Raw genomic sequence first — 25,195 nt, 5'->3', positions numbered from 1 at the left:
TCACTTATTCTTCACTGCATCTGATTCTAGGACAAAGGAGAGGAAACGCAGTGTAAGTTTCTGGAGTTTATGTTTTGTATACTGCTACAAAGAAAATGCCATTTGCAGACACATGAATACAGAGTTCTGAAAGTATGGTCTTATACCCCATGTGTTAAAATATCATTTACAAAACTGACATTCATTGATAAATTTTTCTTTAAAATATCCAAATACAGGTTTGTGTCTATGTTTGCACATTTGCCACATCAGTATACTCTCTGTAGGAAAGTGAGCAGACAGGGCAGCAACAGGCAGGAAAAGGCTTTTGCAGAGGTGCAGTACTGAGAACTGCGTGTGTTTATGTGCATTTATTTCCATGTATGGATTTCGTGTGTTATGAAAAGCCTGCTCTGCGTGTTCTGCCCAGGAAGCAATACTGACATTGGCCTTCAGATGAAGCAGGGAGCTCTTCTGCTATACATACACCATCCTTCCCTCCTCTGCCTGGCTTTCTCCTTGGGACATTCCCTTCCTCTGTTAATTCTCTCTTCCTGGCTTGTAACCCAGACCCAAGGATTTCAAAGCAGCCTCAATAGCACAGCTTTATCAGCTCCACAACACAATTAGAAACCGCTTTCTGTAACGAGGCAGCAGTCATACAGTGACAAACCTGTGACTCATTACAAACAAGGTCCCTGTGAACTAAGAAGGAAAGCAGAAATCTATAGGCTTAGAGCTACAAAGAGGAACTGAAGCAAGCTAATGCCCCAGTGTAGTAACAGTTGTTATCACAAGCCTTTAAAAAGTGGAAATTAAAGATGATAATAGCACTTAAGCTACTATTAATTCTAATATCCAGGCCCAGTTCTTTAAAAAATGCACCAGCTCTACCACAAAGCCTAAATCTGCAGTAGGGTGACTTAACACAGCTGTACTGTGTGTGCTTTATCACAGACTGCCAAGAACAAATTGAATGGAACTCCTCTAGGACTGAAAAAGAGTGAAAAAGTTCTGGTGCATCTTACCATCATCATCCATTCTAGATTTTTTTTCAAGCAGAGAATCCATTTCTTCCAGACTATTTCGTAGCCTGCTGTTAATGTCACCAATCTTTTCCTCTCGATGCTGGATTTTTCTTAGTAGGGCTGTCACTGCATTCAGAATTTCCTGCTCATTCTCTAGAAATTCCTGCAATGACATGGGGTAGAATGTTTCTTTCCCTCAAAACTATGATGAGAAAGCTTTTTTCATCTTCTTTTCCCATAGCTTTACCAACCACCCAACTAATAGCTCTGCAGGAAGTTTTCCACTGATGACCCAATCCTTGCATTAAAAACAGGAAGGTTTTCCTGTTCTAGTGGAATATTTTGTAAAAACTTCCTTACAGTTTGGTTTAATTCCTGTTGAAAATGAAGGACATTCCCAACTGGAAAAATATTCCAAGGTTGATGATCTGAATGAATAACAGAATATTAGCAGATAAAGAGAGAGGTATAAGGTTGAATACAGAATGAGCAAAAGGATTAACACCAGGAAAAAAATACATATCATTGGAAAACACAGGTTTAATACTGTGCCCCTATATGAAATAAAAAAGGCAGTACCATATTTGTAATATGAAGTGTTATTTTTCATCATAAGTGAAATATTTATGCAAAATTGTATGATACAAAATTGAACTTCACCTTCTGAATAGAGCTGTCCTCTGACCATCTCTCCAGAAGAAAACCTGCAACAGAGATAACAGTTAAGCTATGGTAGGTTGTTCTGTGAAGAAGATGCAAGGACTGAAATACCACTTTTTGTTTGGAAGCTGTAATTAATGTTACCATGAAGCACTGCCAGGTCATTCCCAATTTTCACTATTGCTGACTGGTGGCCTTCTGCCTCAGAATTCATTGCCAAGATATCTTCTTTCATCTGTGCATTGCACTGTAAGAGAAAAATAAATATGACCGAATACTTGCCACAGTTTGTAACTTTTCTAAATAAATTTCAAGCAGTTTCAATGTTTCTAAAGATATCAGCAAGAAGAATCACAAAATTGTTTGGGTTGGAAGGGACCTTTAAGACCATGCAGTTCCAACCTCCTGCTATAGGCAGGGACACCTCCCTGTAGCCCAGGTTGCTCACAGCCCCATCCACCCTGGCCCCCCCTCCTTCTAGGGAAGGGGCATCCGCAGCCTCACTGGTGAGGAACCTGTTTCAATTCCTCACCACCCTCACTGGAAAGGATTTCTTCCTAACATCTAGAAGAAGCTGAGTTTTGACTTGCAGATATGTGAAGGTTAATTGTAACCCTCTGGATGAGCTTTCTTTTGACAACAGCATCCATTTCCTCTTGCTAAACAAAGTTTAACAGTTGCCAAAGTCAACACAATATGATTACATCCATCGTACCAAGTAGAACGGGGTCAACTGAGATCAGCCACAGCAGCACATCCAAACAGAATCTTCCTTCCTCTCTTCCTCAAAATAGGATCATAGGATTATAGAATGGCTTAGGTTGAAAGGGACCTTAACGATCATTGAGCTCCAACTCCCTGCAGCCAAGGGAAACCTTTGTGTGTCCATGAGGATAAAATGCCCATGAGGGCACAGTAGCTAGTATCTAGCATCCACAATGTCAGCAGGCACACATTCCCTACCTGCAGCAGTGGAGCACTCTGCTTGGAGGCACCAGCAGTGCACAGAAGCTGTGTGCACACAACTGCACAGATGTGGGTTAAGGTTTGGATGGCAGCCTGAAAGCAGCTGGCAATAAAACCACATTTACAATCCTTTGTGTGGAAGGAGGCTCTACTATTCTGATAGCCCAGGTCTTGAAAGGTATACAGACTATGCCCAAAAGCACATATTCCAAACAGCATAGGCATACTTGACATCTCACTTCAGCCCCCTTCACATGGCAGGAAGGCCTTTTGCTGCAGTTCCTCACTAAACGCAGCAGCTACGTGACAATATGCCTTAGGGAGATGCACAGCACTTGGATATTCTTCTTTGTTTCCTTCTAATGAAAACACAGATTCACACATCCCTTTAAAAGACAAAGTCTGCCCTGTGGTGTGGTGTCTGTGTTTCAGCATTTCCATGGTAGCTCCCTCAGAAATCGGAAATGAACAGATAAGTTCTGATAGAGAACGAGCACTCTTAATCTTCAATATACTCACTACTTTGAATCTGCAGTTCTCGGTGTTCACTATGTCAAGCTTTCTGTTGATCTCATAGATGTCTCTTTCCAGCAACTTCATACTCTCAGTTTGATGCTTCAGCTGGCTGACTGCAGCATCACGCTTGATGCACAGTTGCTTCTGTAGCTCCAGCTGTAAATAACAAAAGGAGTTTTGTACTCAAATAAAGTGAAAAGAGATTTTTACAACACGGCACCTTTCATTCAATAATTACAAAGTAACATCTGAGACAGGTATCTATACTCTCTTACCAGGAAAGAGGCAGAAATACAGAGAGGGATGCTCATGGTCCACAAGGAAGGAACCAGCTCAGACACAAAAGTGGTCTTCCCTCTGTAGGGCCACCCAATGACAGAGATGTCACAGTATTGTCACTGGATTTTCCAGCATACAGAACTGTTGGTTTCTGTATTGATGTAGAAGAGTCACCAGAGAGATTTTCCCACTTACAGGACGCTGCCCTAGCAGTAGCAAGCATCTGAATAAGAGCAGATTCACAATGGCCTTAGCTCACCAGCCCTTTTTTGGCCTGCCCATGTGCCTAGGCAATACAAAAATAAGGCTTAAAGGCAACTCAATATGAGCTGGGCTATAAGCTGAGCAGAGATCTGAGGCACCCACCAGACAGAAACACAGCAATAGAGATGATGGCACACCCTGAGCCACAGCCTGTCTTCCCCAGCCCCAGCCTCACAGTCCCCGTGAGAAAGTAGAGCTGGAGATGGAAATGTTACAGAAGTAGTACGATTAAGTTTTAAACTTTTACAATTTCCTTCTTGAGCATCTCAGTAGTCTTGATTGATTTCCGAATGGCTCTTTGGATTTGTAACTCTTCATCTTTCTTTTCTACAAAGCAGAGAAAGGGTTTTTAAGGCAGCGTAATGAACTTTAAGTAAAGCTACTGTAAACTAGATTCTGTCAGTAAGTGAGCTGTTTAACTGGTCTGGCATTTAAAAGTACTCCATATTTATGCTACAGCTATGTCTATGGATTCTAGTTGTTGCGCAGAGCTCAGTTTAAACTTGTTTAATAATTTATCTGAACTACAGGCAGACAAAGGGCTATAGCATACTGTTCTCAGAAATAGCAAGAAGTCCTACTATGTCAAGGAGCTACTTCACACTTACTCAAAAATGATTTCCTCAACTCTTCGTATTCTGCATGCTTCTCTTCTCTTTCCTTCTGGGTTTCTTCCAAAGTTAGCCTGCTCACCTTAAACTTGTGTTCTATTGTAAGAAGATTTTCACTTGCAGTTTTGATGTCATCCTTTAATGAAAAGAAATACTAATTGATAATCTAAGCAGCATTTAATGCATAAATAATTCAACATAACCAGACGGGAGAAAAAACAAAAAGCAAAAAACCAGAGGAAATAATACTGGAAGTGATCTCAAGAGTTCATCTTAGTCCATCTTTCTCTGCTCTACGGCAGAATCAATTAGACCTAAGTACCCATGATAGATGTTTGATTTGTCCTTGAATCTGTAGTAGTAGAGGATGCCACGTCTCAGACAACTGATTGCAGGGTTTCACAGTTTGTGCTGTCAGTGTTTTCTTAGGTCCCAACTTTTTCTTAAGTTAAATCTACTCTGTTGCCTGTTATTTGTCTCAACAAGTGAACAAGGAGAAAAGTTTGACACCTACCTATCCATTTTTATTTATTTGTCAGTTACCATTTTTCTTAGAATTACGTATTTCAACTAGAAAAGCTGCACGTTTCTTCAACTTTTTTTTTTCCTTCTTTCCATTTTTGTTGTACTCCTCTCGGATCTCTAAGAAACTTAAATCCTTCTTTAACTGAGGTGATCACTACTCAGCACAATGCTCCACCTGTGTCCTGACAAACCAGGAGGAGTAGAAAACCTGCATCATGTGCCCTGCCAGCCTTTGTGCCTCCTTATACAGACTGGTTTGATATGTGCCTTTTTCATCACTACATTTCTTTGTTGGCATACGTTTAACTTGCCAGCTTTAGTCCTATTTCTCACTTCTAGACCTACATACCTTCCCCATGATGGGCTTATAACAGATTTGCATCTAAACCCACAAATAAGCCAAAAGAATTCCTTTTTTCTCCCCTAAATTATTTTTCCAATTTGTTAAAAAACATTCTGAATTCCAGTTCTGCACTGTAGAGGGTGCTCCCACTCTTATCACGACCGTCTTCTGCAGATGTGATTAATAGTCACACTGTTTTAACACCTGAGTCATTAAAGAAAATACAGATTAATTTCAATGTGAGAGCAGGCCTCCCTCAAAACATCTGGGAGCACTTTTCTACTTGGCCAACGACGGGCTTGTATGAATTATATGTTGTAGGTTGTTACAAAGGATAAGTATATACGTGAACTGAAATTATTAATCAGTAATAGAAGAATTTCTATTCTTCTTTCCAGCATAGCATAAAATTCCATCAAAAGCTACTTAATGTACATGCCGTCTCCATCCAAAGAAGTTTTTGACTTGTCATTTATCATGAAGATAATAAAGTAGGGTTGTTCTATATTTGATTTCGTTCTATATTTGACTGCTCTTACACTGCTTTTCCAAGCAGGACTATTGATCTGATCACTGCAGAAGACAGGCTCCTGGGAGGATCATCTTTGTGCCTTACCCAATAGGGCTCTTTTGGGAACCGAACCTTCAATAATAACCTCTCCACCAGAAAAATGAGGAAGATCCTTAATGCCTTCTCCTAACATACTTTTCTAAGGTCATAAATTATAGACACTTCCTACAGTCCTGGCATCTGATTTACCCCATTTCCAATCAGAATGTTGACCAAGAGCCTGGGAACAGGGCATATGCTGTATACCAAAGATTGGTGAAGTGCTTGAAATTTCCCAAAGCTCTGCGTGGTTCATACGCAGTCTTTCTCTGTCTTCCTTCCTTTGGGAAAGAAAACCTATCAGTGTTTTAACGAACACTGACACCGAGTTGCCTTGAGTTATACACTGCAGACCACTCATCACTCAAATAGATTTGCAAAAGCCACAATTCAGAGGAGAGTTTGAACAATGTCTAAAACCAAGCTGTCGCATTTCATTGAATGCTGGCTTGTTTACCCAAAAACAGTGGAACAAATTGTATGTTAACAAGTTACACATTGGGTAGCTCACGGTACAGTTAAATGGATGCATCCTGTAACTTAGTTTGTGCTGGCTTTTTATTTTAAAACGGGAGGCATCTCTTCTGAGAAAAACCTTCCCTGCATGGCATTTTATTGACAGAGATGCCCTTATGTACATTAATACATGTTTGGGTGTGTACTGCTTGCAGTGTCTCAATGATCCGAGGGTCTCTTCATAAGACTTTTTGAGCACTAAAGAAACAAACAAAAATTCCCACTATCAACAGAAGAAAAAAAAACAAACAACAGAGAGAGAGAAATGTCTTGAAATAATTACTGAGCCTACCTCCAGTGTGATGCAGCAAACACTGCCAATTCTGTATGGAATGAGATCAATTCATCCACCAGAAATTGACCCGGGGTTAATTAAAAACAACAACAAAACATCAAAACAAACAAACAAACACAAAGCTTACCTCCAGATATTTTATTTTATTAGTAAAATCTTCATTATAACTCTTGTAATCATTTTTTCTCTTTATTGCTTCTTCAGTCAGCACTTTGATTTGGTTTTCAGACTGAAGAAGTTCTTTTTCAAGCTCTTTGGTCTCATAATGGAAAACAGAACAAAGGACAGGGATTTCTGAAATACACAGTGCCTACCTGAACCACTAGGAAATAAGCAATCAGAACAAAAGGTGAGTAATCTGCATTGAAAACACATCTGCTGAGATAAAGAATTGCTTTTAAATTATTAATGAGGATAAGATATCATAGAATCATTGATAACTTATCGTGGGAAGGGACCTCTGGAGGTCATCCTGTCCAATCCCATCTACTCAAACAGGGCCACCTACAGCCAGTTGCCCAGGACTGTGTCCAAATGGCTACTGAATATCTCTAAGGATGGAGAAGTTAAGACTTTTAGATACTGGAAACTTTACACTTGATAACACGCTTATTAACTTGCAATGAGTTAGCCCTTGGAGGCTACCTACTTACCAATTTACTCTGAATGTATAGCATCAACATATTGTACCATTGAATGTTTTCACTTGTAATACCTGCTGTTTAACATACCTCCAGAAGTAGCTCAGCATGCCTTTTCTCACCAGTCTCTATCCTTTTATTCATTCTTCTGCTTATATTCTCCTCCTCCAAAAAAAAGAGTTTGCTTTGCTTTGCTAAGTACAGTAGCTTCCACTGAAGCATCACTCTAGTGATAGATCATAAGCAGAAATAAGTCGAAATTGGGAGAAAAAAAAGTGAAGGGAGACACAACATGATTGGACACAGCATTACTGGAGCAAGCTTAATTTGAGAATTTGGAATATTCATCTATATTATTGAGGGGAGAATTAGGTTGCATGTTAGAAAGAAATTTTTTACTCAGGGGATGGTGAGGTCCTGGCACTGCTGCCCAGAGCTGTGGGTGTCCCATCCCCAGAGGTACCCAAGGCCTTGGATGGGCACTGGGCAGCCTGAGCTGGGTGGAGGGGGGAGCAAACAGTCCATGGCACTGGAACTCAATGGTCTTTAAGGTCCCCTCCAACCCTCTGTGATTCTATGATATCTTCTGTATCTTCAGGACTACAATCAAAGGGGTTCAGCTAGAAGGCTGGGATCCTGACAGAATCTAAAAAAGATGCATAGAAAGACAGAAAAAACCCTATGAGTTTCTATTTAAAAGTGTCTCTGAACTGAACACAGGGAAGGACTCTAAAGGCAACCAGTCTTCTCTTAGGTCTGGACTAAATAATTTGGTTAATTTACCTTAGCAAATTGAAAAGCTAAAAGGGACATGATTTTGTGTTCATAAATCCCTGAGGCTTGTAAACTACAAGAAGGACAGAGCATAGCATTGATACAAGAACAGCTGTTGACATGAAAGTGCATACTGGAAGTCAGATGAAAGATTCTTATTTATCAAAAGAGTTAGAATTTAGAATGGCATTTTAATGAGGGGAAAAGCAAAAACAGCTTATTGGATTGAGTACAATTGCATCTTGGAGACAAAAGTACAACATAAATATTCAATTCAGTGACCAATGGACATTAATTAAATTTAAAATTAATGAAAATAAATAACCAACGGTTTCACAGCTTTCTATCCTGGTAAATATCAAGTACCTTATAAATTATAGAGAATATTTACTGCCATAATGATGAAGACCAACTTATATCCTAAGTTCAATGATTCTCACCACTTAGCAGCATAGTGGTCCTAATCAAGTGAAACCATGGATATATTTGAGGAAATGTTCTTCAGCTGCCTTTCTATCACTGGGTATTTACTTAGGAAGGCTTTAGTTTTATATCTCTGATGTAATAGCAACTAAGTGCAGTAATGCATTAATTTACTGCTTTGTTTTTAAAGATACAATACATGCACTCTCTCATCTTACCTCATCTTATTTTCTGCCTTCAATTTTTGCTCTAAAGATGCCAGTTCCTTTGCATTACTTTCCTTGGATATTCTGTGGGGGAAAAAAAAAAAAGAAAGAAACTTTCAGAAACAATGCTGAATATTTGCAAACATTTCCCCTCAAATTTTTAGCAGAGCTTCTCAAAATATTCCTTTCATTAAACATTTACTAGATGGACAGAGGCAATGTGGTACCTGTGGATCACATCTCAGAAATACACATTCTGTAGTGTTCAGCCAAACGGTGTATTGCAGAGTTTCCCCAGCTTCAAAACATCCATTTAAAATTAAGAGAGTTGATATCAAAGTGCATGATTCTTACGTGTATTCGGTATATTCTAGGGGAGCTCAATAAATGAAAAAAGGTTGGTGGTGTGAAACCAGTGATTCTCACTTCTTCAAGATACAAAGACAATGGGAAGCACCTGCTCCAAATCCAGAAGGATTCACAAAGACGTAGGATGAGAGTTTCTTCCAAAGGTTTTATTGTTCCAAATGCAAAATTGATCAAACCAGCGCTCTGAGACATTTTAGTAGTAGTGCACTGTAGTCTTAAGTAATTCTTGCAAAACAATGAAAAATTCCTATTTGTTTCTATTCCATACTCAGCAAAATTATGTTCATAATTGTAAAGTTGGTGGGTTTCCCATTTTGGTGGGTTTTATCAGTCAAAGATTGCCTCTTTAAATGAAACCTGACAGACTAGATTTGAAATGTCATATGAAAAAATGAAAATCAATCTTGTGAGGCGAATGGTGGCATTCTGAATGTATTACTCCTCATTTCTAGAGAAAAGAAAAATTAACAAGAGATCCTAATTTTGGTTCCCACTTTGGTGACCCTGTTAAATTGACTGGGAAGCCTGTGCATCATTCACTGAAATTAAATGATTTGGGCTAAATGGACAAGGATGCTGCTTCTCAGGAGACCAGCGAAGATTCAAAGAACAATGTTACTATGTACAAACAAAATAAAAAGTGGAATGATAGAGACTGGGAAAGGGTGATCTTTCAAACAATTTTTCTAAGAGGTTTTGCATTGTCTGATGTAGTCTGGTTTACAAGTCTGAGAAACTTCTAACAGCCCTTCCTCTCATTACTTTAGACACCAAACTAGTCAAGATACTATCTGATGACTATTTCACCTCTGTATCTTGTTAATTTAGTTTTACACGGTAGATATTATTTACATTGCTCTACAAGTAAGACCTCCTCTTTATCAGTGTATTTGCACTCCATCTTTACATGGCAGCAGTATTTCTTTTGTCAAGAATAACAAATACACCGTTCGTATTAGATAGAAAGGTACTTCTTTCCCTACAAAGCAGGATGAATGTATTGTATGTTTTCACGTTCAGTATGAAAAGGGAGGCAAGTGAATATTTTCTTACATTTTATCTATAATTATATCCATAAGCTGAACAGCACCATATTAACAAAACATTCTTCAGTTGGATTTAGAGAGAGAACAAGGGAGCCACGTTAACACGGCCGTTTGGAGCCACACCACAAGAAAAGCTGCGCGGAATGAGGACAATTGGCAGCAAAGAAAACACACTGTATGCAATATTTGGCTCTGATAGGTTTGGAGGACGTAACTGGCTGATCCTTTTCACTTTCTCTTGCAAAGAATGACCCTCCAACTGAGAGAAAAAGCTCTTCCCCTTGCCAGGATTACCCTCTTTACTTGAGATAATTTTATTTTTAGAGTACAACATTTAGCATTCCTGTCCTGATTCTCCAGTAAACAGGTAAACTGGGGCAGGATATCTGGGGTGAGTACACATGGCCAGTTCCTCATCTGTGGCAACAAAATCCCAAAATCTCTTCCACCAGCTGCATGTTCAGAAAAAGCTGCAGTGCCTCAGCGATGCTGCTCCCATCCCACTGACTACACAGCCCAAAGATTTGGTATTTTGAGGGCATTTTTGTGCACAAGACTAACCTGTTTTTACTTTGCTTTATCTGAGCAAAAGCAGATTTTCTCAGATACCACCATAAAAGGATGATGGTTTGGTCCAAGACCTCATACTACTGTATGGAGCTTGCAGTCAAAACCAATGTTTGTGAATTTTTACATTTTGCACTGCTACAACATTCTTTGTTATTTGAATATTTCTCATCTCATGATAAGAAACTGCAGACTGAATTAGGGTAATGGGCAGCTGACCTCTTTGTTGTATGAGGTTTAATTCCATCCTACTGGTAAAGATCATAAACCCTCTTAAGTTTGCTTTGATTTATCCAATGTTCCATTTCAGAATATCTCAAACCAGGAAGAAGGGGACTGAAATTATTTACTACTGATTTTGAAAGATTACATACAATAGGCTGCCTTCAAGACGTTCAGTTTCCTTCTCCATGTTTTTCGTTTTCATCACAAGTTTTTCCAGAAATTCATTCTTCTCATGTAACAGAACAGATACCCTCCTCGATCTAACAGAAGAAAAAGATGTAGAAATGTGGTCTCAATATGTAACAAGAAGAGCATTAGTCATAAAATGCCAAAATTAAAATATCTGGATCCCAAAGCTGATAGGTAAAACCTACTTTGCCTCCATCTCATCTCTTCTTCTGGCCCAGTGTTTTTCTTCTTCCAGTGCTTGCTCAAACTTCTGGTGCACAGCTTTGTTTTCCAATTTAAGTTTGTCGTTCAGGCATTCGGCATTTTGTAGATATTCATTAGCCTACAAATTAGGTCTGCAGATGTTAGCTGAATATCTTCTCTTTCACCTTGTAATAATGTTCTATGCTGCTACAATGCTTTTCATCAAAAAATCTGAGAACTTTTAAATAAATCGAGCTTGACTTCAGATATGTAATCGACATACACAAATGTCACATCAAGATCGCATCTCTGGATTTTCATTTCCATGCCCCCATTCAAACCAATTGGTCTGAAACAACCTGCAGGCTGCGTGCTGCTCCCAGACACATGGTGCTTTGCTCCACCTGGAGGCAGGGACTCCTACTGTGTGAGCTACAAGACTGATGAAATGGGAATGGGGAAGGGCTGGCTATGAAGGAGCACTGGGGAGGTAGGCATGCAGTACTAAAATGGAGGGAAGTCACGTGTCATGGCTGAGGGAGACAGGGGCAGGAAGTTGGAAGAGAGAAAGGAAGTAGGAATGGGGTCCTGGCTTGTGATTGTGGGAGTGCAGTAGAACTGCAAGTGAAGTGTGCATTTAATGGAGAAAACTTGTTACTTCCTAATACCAATATGTCCAAGTTTTTAGAATCACTGAATCACAGAATGATATGGGTAGGAAGGGACCTTTAAAATCATTTAGTTCTAATCCCCTTCTATAGGCAGGGACACCTCCCTGTAGCCCAGATTGCTCACAGCCCCATCCAGCCTGGCCTTAAATGCCTCCGCAGAGGGAGCAGGGAGCATCTACAACCTCTCTGGGCAACCTGTTCCAGTGCCTCACCATCCTCACAGTAAATAATTTCTTCCTGATATCTAGTCTAAATCTACCCTCTTCCAGTTTAAAGCTATTTCCCCTCATCCTGTCATACCTGCCTTTATAAAAGTCCTTCCTCAGCTTTCCTGTAGGCTCCCTTCAGGTACTGGAAGGCCACTATAAGGTCTCCCCAGAGCCTTCTCTTCTCCAGGTTAAGAGCCCCAACTTTTTAATGAGTGGATACCTTGCTTGATATGCATAAATATGGAGAGAAGTCATTAACTTAACTTAGAAACCATCCCCCAGGTGGATGTATGTAGTCTGCATAACAATAATCTCAGGTACTAGGATTTCCTTAACAGAATCAGCAGATGGAGTGCCACAGCTAGTTATCTTTTCCACACAGGCAATATAAACTAATAATATAAAGAAGCATGAAGCCAATCATCAAGAATCACTATGAAAATTCCACACACAGATTTCCAAGTCAGGATACCAACCTCACCCTTGTAAACGAATCTCACCACAATCTTCGTATATACACCAGTGTGCCCCATTCCTTTATTGCATACGGATTCCCTCCTAAATCAACACCCTAGTCTCAAAACTCTCTTAGTGTCTTGCATCCCAGCTCACAAGACCATAGCCTCAGGTTTACACCACCTCTCAGTACCCCCTTCAGTATCATAACACTTGCCTGTGGTCCTAAAGAGATCTCACCACTGCCTTCAGAGCCTAAGCAGAGTAGGAGGCAAATGTCTGTGCATCTTCTACATGGTTGTACCCACCAAACGTAGAGGCATGGGCAAATCAAAGCACCTAAAACATTTCATGTCCCACTTTGGACAGGTCTGTGATGGACTGTTTCCATCAAGACCTGGCTTAGTAAAAACTCCGACCAGAACAAAAATCTCTTACCTTTTCAAGTTCCTGATCAAAATCCTCTTTTTCTTGCGCAATTTTTGATTGTGAAAGCAGTAACTCAGAATCAATCTGATTTCTATTGTACAAAGTCAATTTGGACATATTAGGTGAGCATTAACACAAGATCATTAAAAGCTACCATATAATAGCTTGGGTTGGAAGGGAACTTGGTGATCATCAAGTTCCAGCTCCCCTGCTGCAGGCTGGGTTGCCAACCATAGATCAAGTAAACCAGGCTGCCAGGGGCCCCATACGACCTAACCTTTAATACCTCCAGGGATGGGGCATCCACAACCTCTCTGCGCAGCCTGCCCCTGCACCTCACCACTCTCCCAGTGAAATGCATTCTTATTTTCATGCCCTTTGATATAAATGTAAGATATGTGAATGTCTGCATGCATTTGAGATCTATTTCATTCAGATATTCTTATTCATTACTCCCCCCTAATATATCTGGTGAGAATAAAACCTGCAAAAAAGTTAAAGACATACAGAACTACCAGACTTTCTACTGCTAGATCTTCAAATACAAGTCAAGGAAGGCTTGCAGGCAGTATTTTCTATAGACAAACTGATAGAATAATTATTCAAACAGCAAGCAGACAGGCCTTCAGGTAAATAAACCCTACCAGCAAGAGGTCTACTGGTTAAAATGGTAGCATTTGAGTATGAATTTATCCTTTTTGCTTCTGATGGACATTGTGCAATTGTATGTTTTACAGGATGCAGTCAGCACAAGAGATACTCACTTCCTTTGACTATCTTCTAAACAAACTGGGAATCATGGAAGAAACAAGAGTCCACCTAAAGAAGCGCCTCAGGAAAGAAATACGATGCGAAGGAAGAACAGATATCACAAGAATGTCCTTTTGTATAAAAGGCAAAACCCAAACTGAGCAGGCTTTGAGATACTGTGCCAAATACTGTGAAGGAAAAAATACACTGGCCAGATTCTCTCTTTAACTCAGCTGCTTAACTCGTCTGCTTGATCAAGTAATAGAATGAGCTATGAAGGAAAAACACTGTGAAGGAAATAAAGACATTCATAACATCTAACAGCTTCAGAAATTCAGTAGAATGAGAACAGAAGGACAATACTGTTACAGTGAGACTATAAAATTCACCACAGTCAGTGGTCCATGGTCATTCACCAAGTTGCAACTACTTTTAGCCCTTTAAATGTGAGCATAAACAAGCTCCCTAGCACAGATCCTATTCTCTAGAGAGTAAAGATAAGCAATTTATAACTGTCTACAAAAGCAAGAGCCGTGACCAGATGGTGGCTGCAGCTCATTTCTTTCCAGTAATTACACTGTTAATTAATGGCAGTACTCATTTCATGAAGACATTAATGGATTTGTTCTGCCATCAAGAAAAATATTAGACTTATGAATGATACTTTTACCCATGTTTCACAGAACTCTTATTTTCTTCTTTGTATGGGTTCTTAACTCATCGAGCAAAAGGGGTTCAAACAGGAAATCTGAACCATCAGAAAATCTCATTTTTCCCCAACCCCTTTAGTCGTATAAACCTTCACACGACCAATGGCAGAGACAGAGGGGAAGCAGCACAGATCTACCCTTGGTGATGTTACATTGAGGATCTCCACGTTGAGCTCTACTGCGTGTAGCAAACAAGCCCACAGAAGGACATTAGATTTTTTATTTATTTATTTATTTATTTTTGCTTATTCGCATCATTTGCTACATTTTGTACCTCAGGGAACATATAGCAAATAACTATACTGGGTGACATGAAGGTGGTAACAAGTGCAGAGAGTAACAGCTGATAGAACCAGCCCGTGCTGTTTAACTGGGTGTAGCTCTAGTCCAAAAGGAACTTTTACTGATAGCTAATTCGGATTAAGTCCAGCTTAATCCAAAATCTTCTCTGTGTACCCATTGAAGCCAATAGAAAGACTCCTACTTATAAAGAGAATTTTAACTATTTTACAGTGTTAAGCAATTCACAGGCTCCGTAGAACTTGGCTGGTTCTTCATAAACCAAAAGTTGCTGTCACCTTTTCCAATGAAAACACTGATGCAGTTTTAGCAGAAAGATCAGTTCAAAGGATTCATGAATTCTTACTTTTTTTCCAAGGCTGCTGCCATGTCTGCCTGTTTGAGCTCCATCTTTTTTTCCAAATGTTCCCTCTTTTCTTTCAGTTTTGTGATGAGAATTTCCTCATCATGTATTGCCTATTAAAAAAAAAAACAACATTATACCAAATAAATACACTAAAAAAAAAAAAGCAGACAACGAATCCCTTTCCTGCCACTGATCTTTAAGTTTTTATAACATCTGAATGGGATTTTCCTCTAACGTTTTCTAAAAAGTTTGAGATTTCAGAATCAAAACAACAACTGTCTGCAAAGAAAGAATGCTGTGGAAGCAGTAGTTAAGGCTGTATTCATTATATCTATATCTACTATATCTCTGTTCTCAAAAAAGATTCACAATTCAGAAATTAATCAACAATGCCAATCAATTAGCTAACAGGTAAGCTTACTATCCTTCTTAAAAGGTAGCATTTCCCTCTAAGTTCCCCTCGCTTTGACCAATTTTGAAAGTAAATGTTGATCTTTGCACTAACAACGAACCACGACTCTGCATTGAACTTACTGTGGAATTCAGGTTTATCAGATGTTGCAGGTCCAATAATTTTATATTCAGGTTTTCAAACATGTGCTTTTTTGCCAAAGTTTTTTCCTTTTGGGCATCAAGGATTTTTTTCATTTCTCTGTTCTGCATTAAAAATAACACAATTAATTCACTCCGAGTAACACACTACACATTGTTTAAAAATTTATATTAAAGCATCTGGAGCCTTTCAAAATTAAATGAGTACAACATCTACGTTGGCAGAAAATAAACTTCTGCCAAAACCACAGCTATGTACCCAAAGGAATAAATTCTATATGAAAAAGAAAGAAATAATAAATGAGCAAATGAGGATCAGAACAGGAGGGGATATGACTGTTTATGAGAGCGGATAGTGATAAGACAAAGGGAAATGGTTTTAAACCGAGGCAGGGGAGGTTTAGGTTAGATATCAGGAGGAAGTTTTTCCACTCGGGGTGGTGAGGCACTGGAACAGGTTGCCCAAGGAGGCTGTGGATGCCCCATCCCTGCAGGCATTCAAGGCCAGGCTGGATGTGGCTCTGGGCAGCCTGGGCTGCTGGTTGGCGACCTGCACATAGCAGGGGGTTGGAACTGGATGAGCATTGTGCTCCTTTGCAACCCAGGCCATTCTGTGATCTCTCAGAATCTCATGTGATTGCATTTCAGTAGAAGAACCTGATTATACCTTCCCAGGAACGCAGCTACAGTTCTGTTCTGAGGAGACATATTCTCTATGAGGAAGCTTTCATTTAATCTATTTGCTTGTTTTTATGTTGCCATTCAGAAAGGATACCAAATGTATGCAACTGAAAGTAGGGCAGGATATAAAAACCAGTAAAACCCTATCTCACAGTTTGGTGGTAAATATAGGCTCTTTTATTTTAAGCAGTGTGTCTGGAGGAATGCAATCATTTGTCCCACACAGCAAGAAGGACCGATACAGACACATCATGAGATGAGCTGATAGAAAATGGATTTTATAAATCCCAAAATGCAGTTTTGGGGTGTGTGTGTACATAAGAACCCTCCACACACAGACAAAGCACATGTATCTACAACAAGAGCCAGTTCTGTGCTTGGCTGCTATGGGGACCTAAATTAGCTGCAAACAAAAAGCCAAACACGGCATTAGGCACAATTTCTCAGGGCATTTCAAAACCTTTACCTTTCTATCACACTCTTCCATCTCTTTCTCAAGCTGACTCATTTTTTCAGCTATTTTTTCTTGTAGTTCTTCTAATGCTGCCTTTGTTCTGATTATCTCTCTTTCTGTAGCTCTTGTTTTACGATCAATCTCAAGTAAGAGCACATTTGTGCTAATTTTTGTTGCCATCCTTTCGTTCAGTAAGTCCACTTTTTCTTTATGCTGTGTCTGCAGGCGCTTTTGTTCCTCACTGAAAAAAACCCAAACCCAAATAAATGTCTTCTGTTACTTCAGATGTTGTTACTTCTGTTGCTTCAAATGTTCATTGAAATAAATACTTGCTTATTCATATCTTGTCAACTCAATCTCTACTGTAAGGCACAACATTCACCAGCACGTGTGATTAAGACCATTTAAGACACTTCACTCTAATGGAACAGCTTTCTGTTCTTTATATTATTACCTTCTTAAAGTTCTACTTTTTCATAGAATCACAGAATGGTTTGGGTTGGAAGGGATCTTTAAGATCATTCAGTTCCAGCCCCCCTGTTATAGGCAGGTACACCTCCCTCTAGGTTGCTCACAGCCCCATCCAGCCTGGGACTCCAGTGGGATTATTTTCCAAAAGAGTCATTAAAAATGGAAGGACTGCCTTCAAGCACCAAACAAATGGAGAAAGAAGACTTCCCCTAAGAAAATGCATTTAATTTATTTTTGAACAGCTCTCTATCAGCTTGCCAGGGGGTGACAGTAACACAAAATCTGTCAGTGAGAAAACAAGAATCATCTCCGTATCTTTGGGTAACTTTTGAAGAGGGATCACTATCACAGTTACTAGTTTATAGAATAGCCTGGGTTGAAAAAGGCCATAATGATCATCTAGTTTCAGGGTTCCTGGCGTTTTTTTTTGTTGTTGTTGTTTTGTTTTGTTTTTTTTTCTAAACTGAGAGTTATGATCTTTGCAGTTGTTCCTTAACATAAATCATCAAAAGAGAAAACTCTCCCTTGACAAAGTGAGGAGCCAGGCAGCAGCCAGCTTTCCCCAGCCAAGCTTATCAGGGTTTCCAGGGGGACAGGCAGCAGCAAGCAAGCTCTGATGTTCAAGAAACCAGATCTGGAGAAGCAGGCTTGATGCTGCAGCACGGAGTTGCCTAGAAACACTGCAGCTAGCTGCAGGGGTGAGGGACAAGCACTGCTCACCATGTTTTCATAACATTTCAGTTCGCCTTAATCACCTTGTCAGTATGTTTTTCCTCTCTCAGATAAATACATACCACAGTGCAGCATTCTGCCTTTCACAAAGGGTTTGCTTCTCATCCAATAATTCAATTTCATAAGCAATGTTTTTCAATGCAGACTGCAGCTGATTCATCTTAGCAGCACTAGATTCACGTGACGCAGCAACAAGAGCTACAAAATAAATACAAAACGCACAGAAGCCTCTTAGCTGCAAAAAGGCATAGCTGAGATAATGCATAAAGGGATTGATTCATAATCTTGGACCTACTGCTGTAAGTACTGTCACTTGGCAAGGAATAGCTGTGATTCTGAGGTACTAACTAACTAACATCCCCTGAATCTGATGCTTTATTTCAGCATTTCAGTCTTATCACAATTTCCCTGAGTCATCATCATTTATCAACAAGGAAAAGTCTGCTTAGACTGTTCTTAGAGAGCCATTGCTCTTCTCCAAACTAAATGCCTACAAAATCCCCTAGGCATACAGTGAAATGATAAACATTCACTGAAAAACATCTGCACCAGCAGCTCTGGAAGCCATGGAGAAGGAGCAGGATCACCTCGCTTGAATTCAACAGCATTTCTCCCTGAAGAGCCATAGCTGTGTGAAACTGAAGAGCCCACGTGAAGAGGCTGCGTGGATAAAGCTCTTTTGTGCATGGGCATTGCACTAGAGCATCTTTTCAGCTTCTGAGATAAGCCACATGAGTGTACAACCACCCACCCAAAAACACTTAGAGCAGAATGGCAGCAGCTAGTATAAACAGCCAGCTAGCTGCACAGCAACCATGCTATAGGCAGAGAGAAGGTGAGGGGGGATCTTGCTGTAAGAAATGAGTCAACAAACAGAGAATGCAGCTGGAGAAAACTCTCCTAACTCCACTAAAAAACTGTTGTTTTCCAGTGAGCCTAAAGCTGATTAATTCTACTGTACTGCAGGCAAAGCCCTGCTCCATCGGTGTCCCTGCAGTGCTGCCTTCCTTACGAGCCCCACACTTAGAACCGTGCAGCCTCATGGTTACTCTGATAAACAAATTCAACTCCACTGCTTCTCCTGTAAATCAAAAAATCCCAGTGCTCATCTAGATCAGCTACTTGACAGCTGTCCTTTGTGGTTAGAGTCATAGCATCATTAAGGTTGGAAAAGACCACCAAAATAATCTAGCCCAACCACCAACCCCTCACCCATGCCCACTAAATCAAGGGAGATGAGGCAGCAGAGTATGCCTTGGGCATCTTGAAAGTGAAAATAGAAAAAAAAGATCTCAATCTTTATTTTCATCTATTTTCATCCCTTCATAGCCGAAGATTGAGGTACTTCAAGCCTGTGATTCTTCTGGCTTGCTTTAAACATCTATTCCACGTGAGATGAATCATGTCTAAGAAGTGCTTCTCTCTCTCTTCATCAGCTGTAGGAGGCACCTGATTGACATTTGGTCAGATGAACCCCACCCAAAGTAATGTTTATTATTTCATCATTATTAATCCTACTTCACAAGAAAGGAACTTGCAGCACAGAGCACTCAAGTGCCCCATCACAAACATCAGAGAACAGCTGTGGCACTGCTGCAACCAGAACTAATGCTGCAGTTCTCCCATTGTTCTTCTAGTGCTTGTGCACAGTCTTCAGTGAAGATGTCTCACTGTTACACAAGAGAATAATCCCTCACAGAGTCACACGTCAGCAAACATCCATCTTCATTCATTAATAAGTTATTGACAACCATTTACCATTTCTATTTTCTATTTCACAGAATTCTTCAAATCATTTACGTGCATGGAAAATTCAATTTTCTTGTCTTTCCAGAGCCAGTGAGGTTGGTACTACCTGTCATCTCCGCAGCAATCTCTCCTGGAAAATTGTGCATTCTGAAGCGAAGCTTGCTGTTTTTTATAGTCTCTTCTTCTAGGCATTCAATGGTATTCCTTCGCATTTCTTCCTGTCAATTAACAAATCCACAAGTGAGAACAAATACAACAGGTGGAAAAGCACTTCTTCCTTACAAACCTCTTATCATCCTTGCTCATACTTGTTCTTCCTTTCTTCCAGTCTTCAAAATAACAATAACTTGCTTTACAGGGTGTCACTTTAGCAGCAGAAAAACCTAATTTCCTCATAGCCCAAAGCTGAACAGAGCCTGCAGCTGGCCTTCAGATACACCAGAAAGTCATCTTCTGGCTCACAGTTGGTGGTATGAAAAGGGTCACCTTTAGGGTGATGGTAGAGTGAGAGAAAATTGAGGTAACCAATGGCAGTAACCATTGGTGGGAAGCAACTGAATCCTAAAAATCATGTGACTGAGAATTTCAGGTGGATTGACAAGACTCCTCCAGTCTCCAGGAAAATAAGCCAGTTCTTAATACAGATTCTCACATCACAAGTTATGCTTGTGGGCATACCAAGCCCATTTTTCTCCTTCATTTTTGCTAGCTGTTACAATCACCAGCAAAGACAGTGCAGAAAATATGCTGTTAAATTTTGCTGTCTACGGAGCAAATTCTATATGCACGATATAAATTATTTGCCTTTCCTTGAGAAGATGAAATATTTAGATATGTAAAACAAATGTGTAAGAGGTTCTTAATTTCATATGAATTACATCCTCAATTAGCTGAAGCAGTGAAAAAGAAAACAGCTTCATAAGTTCAGCATGTTATATAAAACCACTCGTCTCATCAGGCTAATGCAGAGCTGGTCTAAATAGCTGATTCAGAAGCCTACTGATGGAGACAGTTTTTACAAGACTTACACCTACTTAGACAAGTGCTTCTGCTTGAAGCCATTCTGACTTCAGTGACCTCTGAGGTCTTACAACAGAAGTCAGTTACCTATGAACAGCCCTTCTCAGCCGGTAGTTGAGGTATTACCTTCCATCACCACATGCAATATAGTTCTTTCAAGTAAAGACAAATTATCCCAAACCAACCCCTTTGCACTGAGCTGAAGGGCAAAGCACCTCCTTGCTGAACTCTACCACCTGCTGTGTTCACTGACATCAGTGGGGCATCCACCCTGCAAATCCAAGAGAGAAGAATGCATTTTCTGCACCCACGCTGTCCCAACCCTGGAGGTGCCCAAGGCCATGCAGGATGGGGCCCTGGGCAGCCTCATCTGGTGGAGGGCAGTCAGCCCACAGCAGGGGTTGGAACTGGATGAACTTTAAGGTCCCCTCCAACCCCAGCCATTCTATGATTTTATGTTTCTCCCTCACATAAAGGGTGTCAAGGCCCTTCTGATGAAAAAAGTTCCAGGCAAGTATAGGCTGCTGCCTTCTGGTGGTTTCTGTGATGCTACCACTAAGTCACTGTAGGTCTGGAGCTTACATCTCTCGAGAAAAAGCAAACTATAAAGACAAGACAGGGTTGGGAACAGAGCTTACACCCTCAGTTCCAATTTGCTAACATAAGACTCTTCCTTTCTTGACTCAAGAGAAGTGTGAGCAAGCCCCAAGTTCCACTAACCTGCAGTGAAAGAAGGCATCCACTGCTCCCACATCAGAACACCAGCAGATGAGCTGGGATCAGCTGTGTGGTCTACTCTACTTAGGTTGGTTTGTACCATCGTAGCCAAACCTCTGCAGGCAGCAAGCTGCATACAAACATCACCCAACCTGCTTCTCTCTTGGGTAGAATGTAATGTACACAAGAGAACATACATAAAATTACAACTGTTGGAGACTGGTTTTGTGGTTACCAGCCAACTTTCTGCTATAAATCCCAAACTAAGTACTAATTTTTCTTACCAATTTCTCAATAGCAGCAATAGTGTCTTCAAGGTGCTGCACAATTTCCTCACTGAATGCACAGTCTTCATTTTTCATGTGTTTTTCTGAAGTAAAAAAGACAGTAAAATAAAAATGGATCTTTAAATACTGCTTTTCTGCTCTGCAAAGATAGTTCTGAAAAACAAAAGAAGACTTGCTCAAAAATTATTTGCTAAATCTCTTCTGCATGTTCTAAAGTAGGTCAGCATCTTTCACACTCCTCCTGGTGCATGGAAAAGGCAGATGTGTGTGGGGCATATGAGGTCCATGGGTCCCGATCAAGCTCTCAGTCCTAAAATGGCTCCAAGTTAAATTCTGTGGAAACCATCCTTTTAAGAAGTCATAGAGAGAAGTTTGCAGAGGTTATTAACTGAAGTAGAAGCTCCGGATCAAAATAATTTCCCTTTCAGGAGGGTGCAGCTAATCTTCACAAATAGTAATGACTTCATTATGTCTCCTTCCAACAGAAATACTAATCTGGATTCATCAAAGCCTGAAGTGAGATTTATGTTACTGCAGAAGCTGTTCTTTGTATTGTTAAATTTAATTTAGCTCGAGCTAGAATAAGAATTGCTGGGATTTGAATTCATCCAAAAGATTACTGTACCTGTTACAGTGGCATGACATTTTTTGATACCCTGCTTTTGTAACAGAGACTAAAACACTCACAGGGGGAAAAGAGTGAATTCTTAATCTACGAATAAGTGGATTTCACCTTATCCTGGAAGCAGTGGGAGCAGAGGCACACTGCTCTGCCTGCCCAGCTTCAGGCCTGCTGAGCAGCATTTGCAAGCCTTAAATTCAACACAACAATGTGCTGTTTTCTAGAGAAACACAACAAAAGGTAGGGTGCATTGCACATAAATAAAAATCCATGTTGAAATGTAAGTTCTGCTTGTGAAGCCTTATTTTTCCAGTCTTTTAAGTCGTCTCCCTTTCAGAGCCCCTCTTCATTTCTTTGTATGTTTGATCCTTTTGTAAAACTTTTCTATTTTTTTCTTACACTATGCTCCAAGATTCATTGTTTGATCCCACTTCCATCACTGTCAAAACTCTTCTCTTTATCAAACCCTTAAGCTTTTTAAAAGTAGCACAGAAATCAAAGTGACACGCAGAACACACCAGCTATCCACTTCCTGGCCTCTCCCATTCAGAGCCGCAAGCACAAACTTCCTGCTCCAAAAACAGCACCAGTCACAGATTATCCCCTCCATACAGCAGAACATCACTTGCATACCACATTCTTAAAGACTATCAAGCCAGTGTTCCTTCACACCTCCAATCCTTCCTCCAAACTGCTCGCTCCTTATGGCACATGATGCACAGCACCTGACAGTGGCCAGCAGGGCAGAGCTCTGTGACGACAGACATTCACTGGTGGGATATTTCTACATCAAATCAGATCTCATACTACAGTTTATGTCACCCCAAAACATTCATCTCATCTGTGCATGATTTTTTCTGACCTCTAGGTTTTAAGCTCTATTAAGGGACTTTATATTTGTACAGTCTTTGAAACTAAGCTGTTGAGATGATGCCCTGCAACAAATCTCAGAAGGAATGGGGGAGCTCAGATCCTTGTTCCACAGGAAAAACACAGTCCTCCATTTGACAGCTGAAGCCTTTAGAAGTGAATATTTTGCGACACATCTCTAACCACAGGCTGTGCCCAATCCTGGCAATGTATAAGAAACCAGTTTTGTTTGACAAGAATAACTCTCCATCGGAGTTAAACAGATTTGACTGCAATGGAAAGTTTTGAATGTTCCGAAATTGGAAAATTTGAAATGATTACCAGAGGCAACGTCCCTCTGTGTGCAATCCATCCTTTGGGACTGCTCAGCCTTAATACTTGCCTGCCCCTACTTCTCAAAGGAACACTCCAGAGCTAGATAAAGCTTGTTTGAAATTTATCTCTTGCTATTTAGATTATTTGGTGCTTTTTCTCTAGAAAACTTTATTACTCTTAGCTCAATCTCCTTGCTTACACTTGGAGCAATCCTTTTGCGAGATGATTAATCTTTCCTTTTAAAGCAAATTTATTCTGCTTTTAGTCATTGCTCCGTCTCCTTCATAAAGGCCTTCGCACCAAATTACTGATTGCTGAATTGTTCCAATTTTGCATCTCTGTAATCCACTCAGCTACCCTAAAAGCAGAGTGTATTTTTCACAGGAGGCAGTGATAAATGTGATTCTATTGGTCACATTTATCTTCCAAGAAGGCCCAAAAGCTCCATAAGCAGATTTTTGTCTGATACAGCCCAAAGGAAAAAAAAAAGCGTTGAAGACAATTCCAGACCTTGTAACTTCTCAATGCCTAAAAGGATTGAATCTGTGCTTTCAGCTTATTTAAAATGTCCTTCTTTCACATACCATGCCATGTGCTCGCTTTAGAGGCTGTGGGGACCACAAGCACCTGCCTCACACCACCTGCCATGACCACAGAGCAAGGCACATTTGCTTTCTTAACGTACCACCAGATTTCTGATTGAAGCAATGCCCCACAATGTCACCGTCACGAGGAGGTTTGTGATGCAGGTATAAACTGCAGCTGTCAGTGAAAACACCGTTTTAAGCCGTGTTTCTAGAAATAAGATGCAGTGGAAAGCCTTGAAGAAAAGCCCTAGACATCTTCACATTCATGCTTGCCAAAAAGCCTTGAGAGTCCCACAGAGGAACCAGATGGCCACATATGTGATAACAAAACCAAAAAGAAAAGGAGGAAATGCTTTAATAACCACGGCAGCCATTTCATTTTGAAATATGCAGCCTACAGACAGCTCGTCTCCACCAAGCACTTGCAGTGACTCCTTCGCATTTTATGTCTCCCACATTAACCCAACAAACTGGGCTGCAGGAAGGAACAGCCGAGGAATGGCCAGAGCAGCCATGGGAATAACATCAGCAATGTTTTCTGAGGATATTTATGACAAACAACTCTGAGGCTAAAGAAATACTTCTTTTCCCTATTAAGCTGTGACCTCCCTATCTTTATAGTATATACAGTACAAAATATAGCACTGCTCCAGGTTGGGGCTTCCCCTTCTCCCATTCATGCCAGTCTGTGGGGTCATATCAGAGGGAGAGCAGCCCAGCCTCCCACATGTGGCACAGCCTCATCTTGCCATGGGGAACAGGAGGTGCCTCAGCACCCCCCAAGCCCTGTACATGCTCACCCAGGCTCTGCAGGCGATGGATGGCAGCCAGGGCTACCGCAGAGGGTGGCAATGCCACAGTGCCTGGCTCAGGCCTCAACATGGCAGCTGCGCCAGGCCATGCTGTTGCTAGGACACCAGGCACTGCAGACCAACAGCCACTCTGTCACCTCAGCTCCAAGGAGAGCACACTGTGTCTGCCTCCAGAGAGACCAAAGTATTGCTATATACCTACAAGTATCTAGGACCACATATGAAACGGGATTCTTGCAA

General features: G+C 40.5%; 1 protein-coding gene across 1 annotated transcript; it reads right to left on the bottom strand.

Annotated features, from left to right (window-relative positions):
* LOC104911274 (cingulin-like) lies at positions 1-25,195 on the bottom strand. The gene is made up of 20 exons (XM_031553794.1): positions 24,944-25,195; positions 21,747-21,832; positions 19,832-19,943; positions 18,039-18,174; positions 16,786-17,014; positions 15,621-15,707; positions 15,087-15,196; positions 12,990-13,071; positions 11,218-11,354; positions 10,993-11,103; positions 8,649-8,720; positions 7,324-7,459; positions 6,720-6,851; positions 4,301-4,439; positions 3,940-4,019; positions 3,153-3,305; positions 1,812-1,914; positions 1,668-1,711; positions 1,008-1,170; positions 1-26 (listed from the first exon to the last, which is right to left on the bottom strand). The coding sequence occupies exons 1-20, from the start codon at positions 25,023-25,025 to the stop codon at positions 1-3; spliced, it is 2,220 nt and encodes a 739-aa protein (XP_031409654.1). The 5' UTR covers positions 25,026-25,195.

This window comes from Meleagris gallopavo, chromosome 5 (assembly GCF_000146605.3).
Source record: "Meleagris gallopavo isolate NT-WF06-2002-E0010 breed Aviagen turkey brand Nicholas breeding stock chromosome 5, Turkey_5.1, whole genome shotgun sequence".
Lineage (NCBI taxonomy): Eukaryota > Metazoa > Chordata > Aves > Galliformes > Phasianidae > Meleagris > Meleagris gallopavo.
Note: the sequence above shows the minus strand (reverse complement) of the source record. Positions and strands in the feature narration are given on the sequence as shown.

Coding starts and splice junctions, on each gene's coding strand:
- LOC104911274 (XM_031553794.1), bottom strand. CDS start 25,025: ATGTTGAGGCCTGAGCCAGGCACTGTGGCATTGCCACCCTCTGCGGTA. Junction 15,197..15,620: donor TGATAAACCTGAATTCCACA/GTAAGTTCAATG, acceptor TTTTTTTAATAG/GCAATACATGATGAGGAAAT. Junction 4,440..6,719: donor ATAAAATAAAATATCTGGAG/GTAAGCTTTGTG, acceptor TTTTCATTAAAG/GATGACATCAAAACTGCAAG.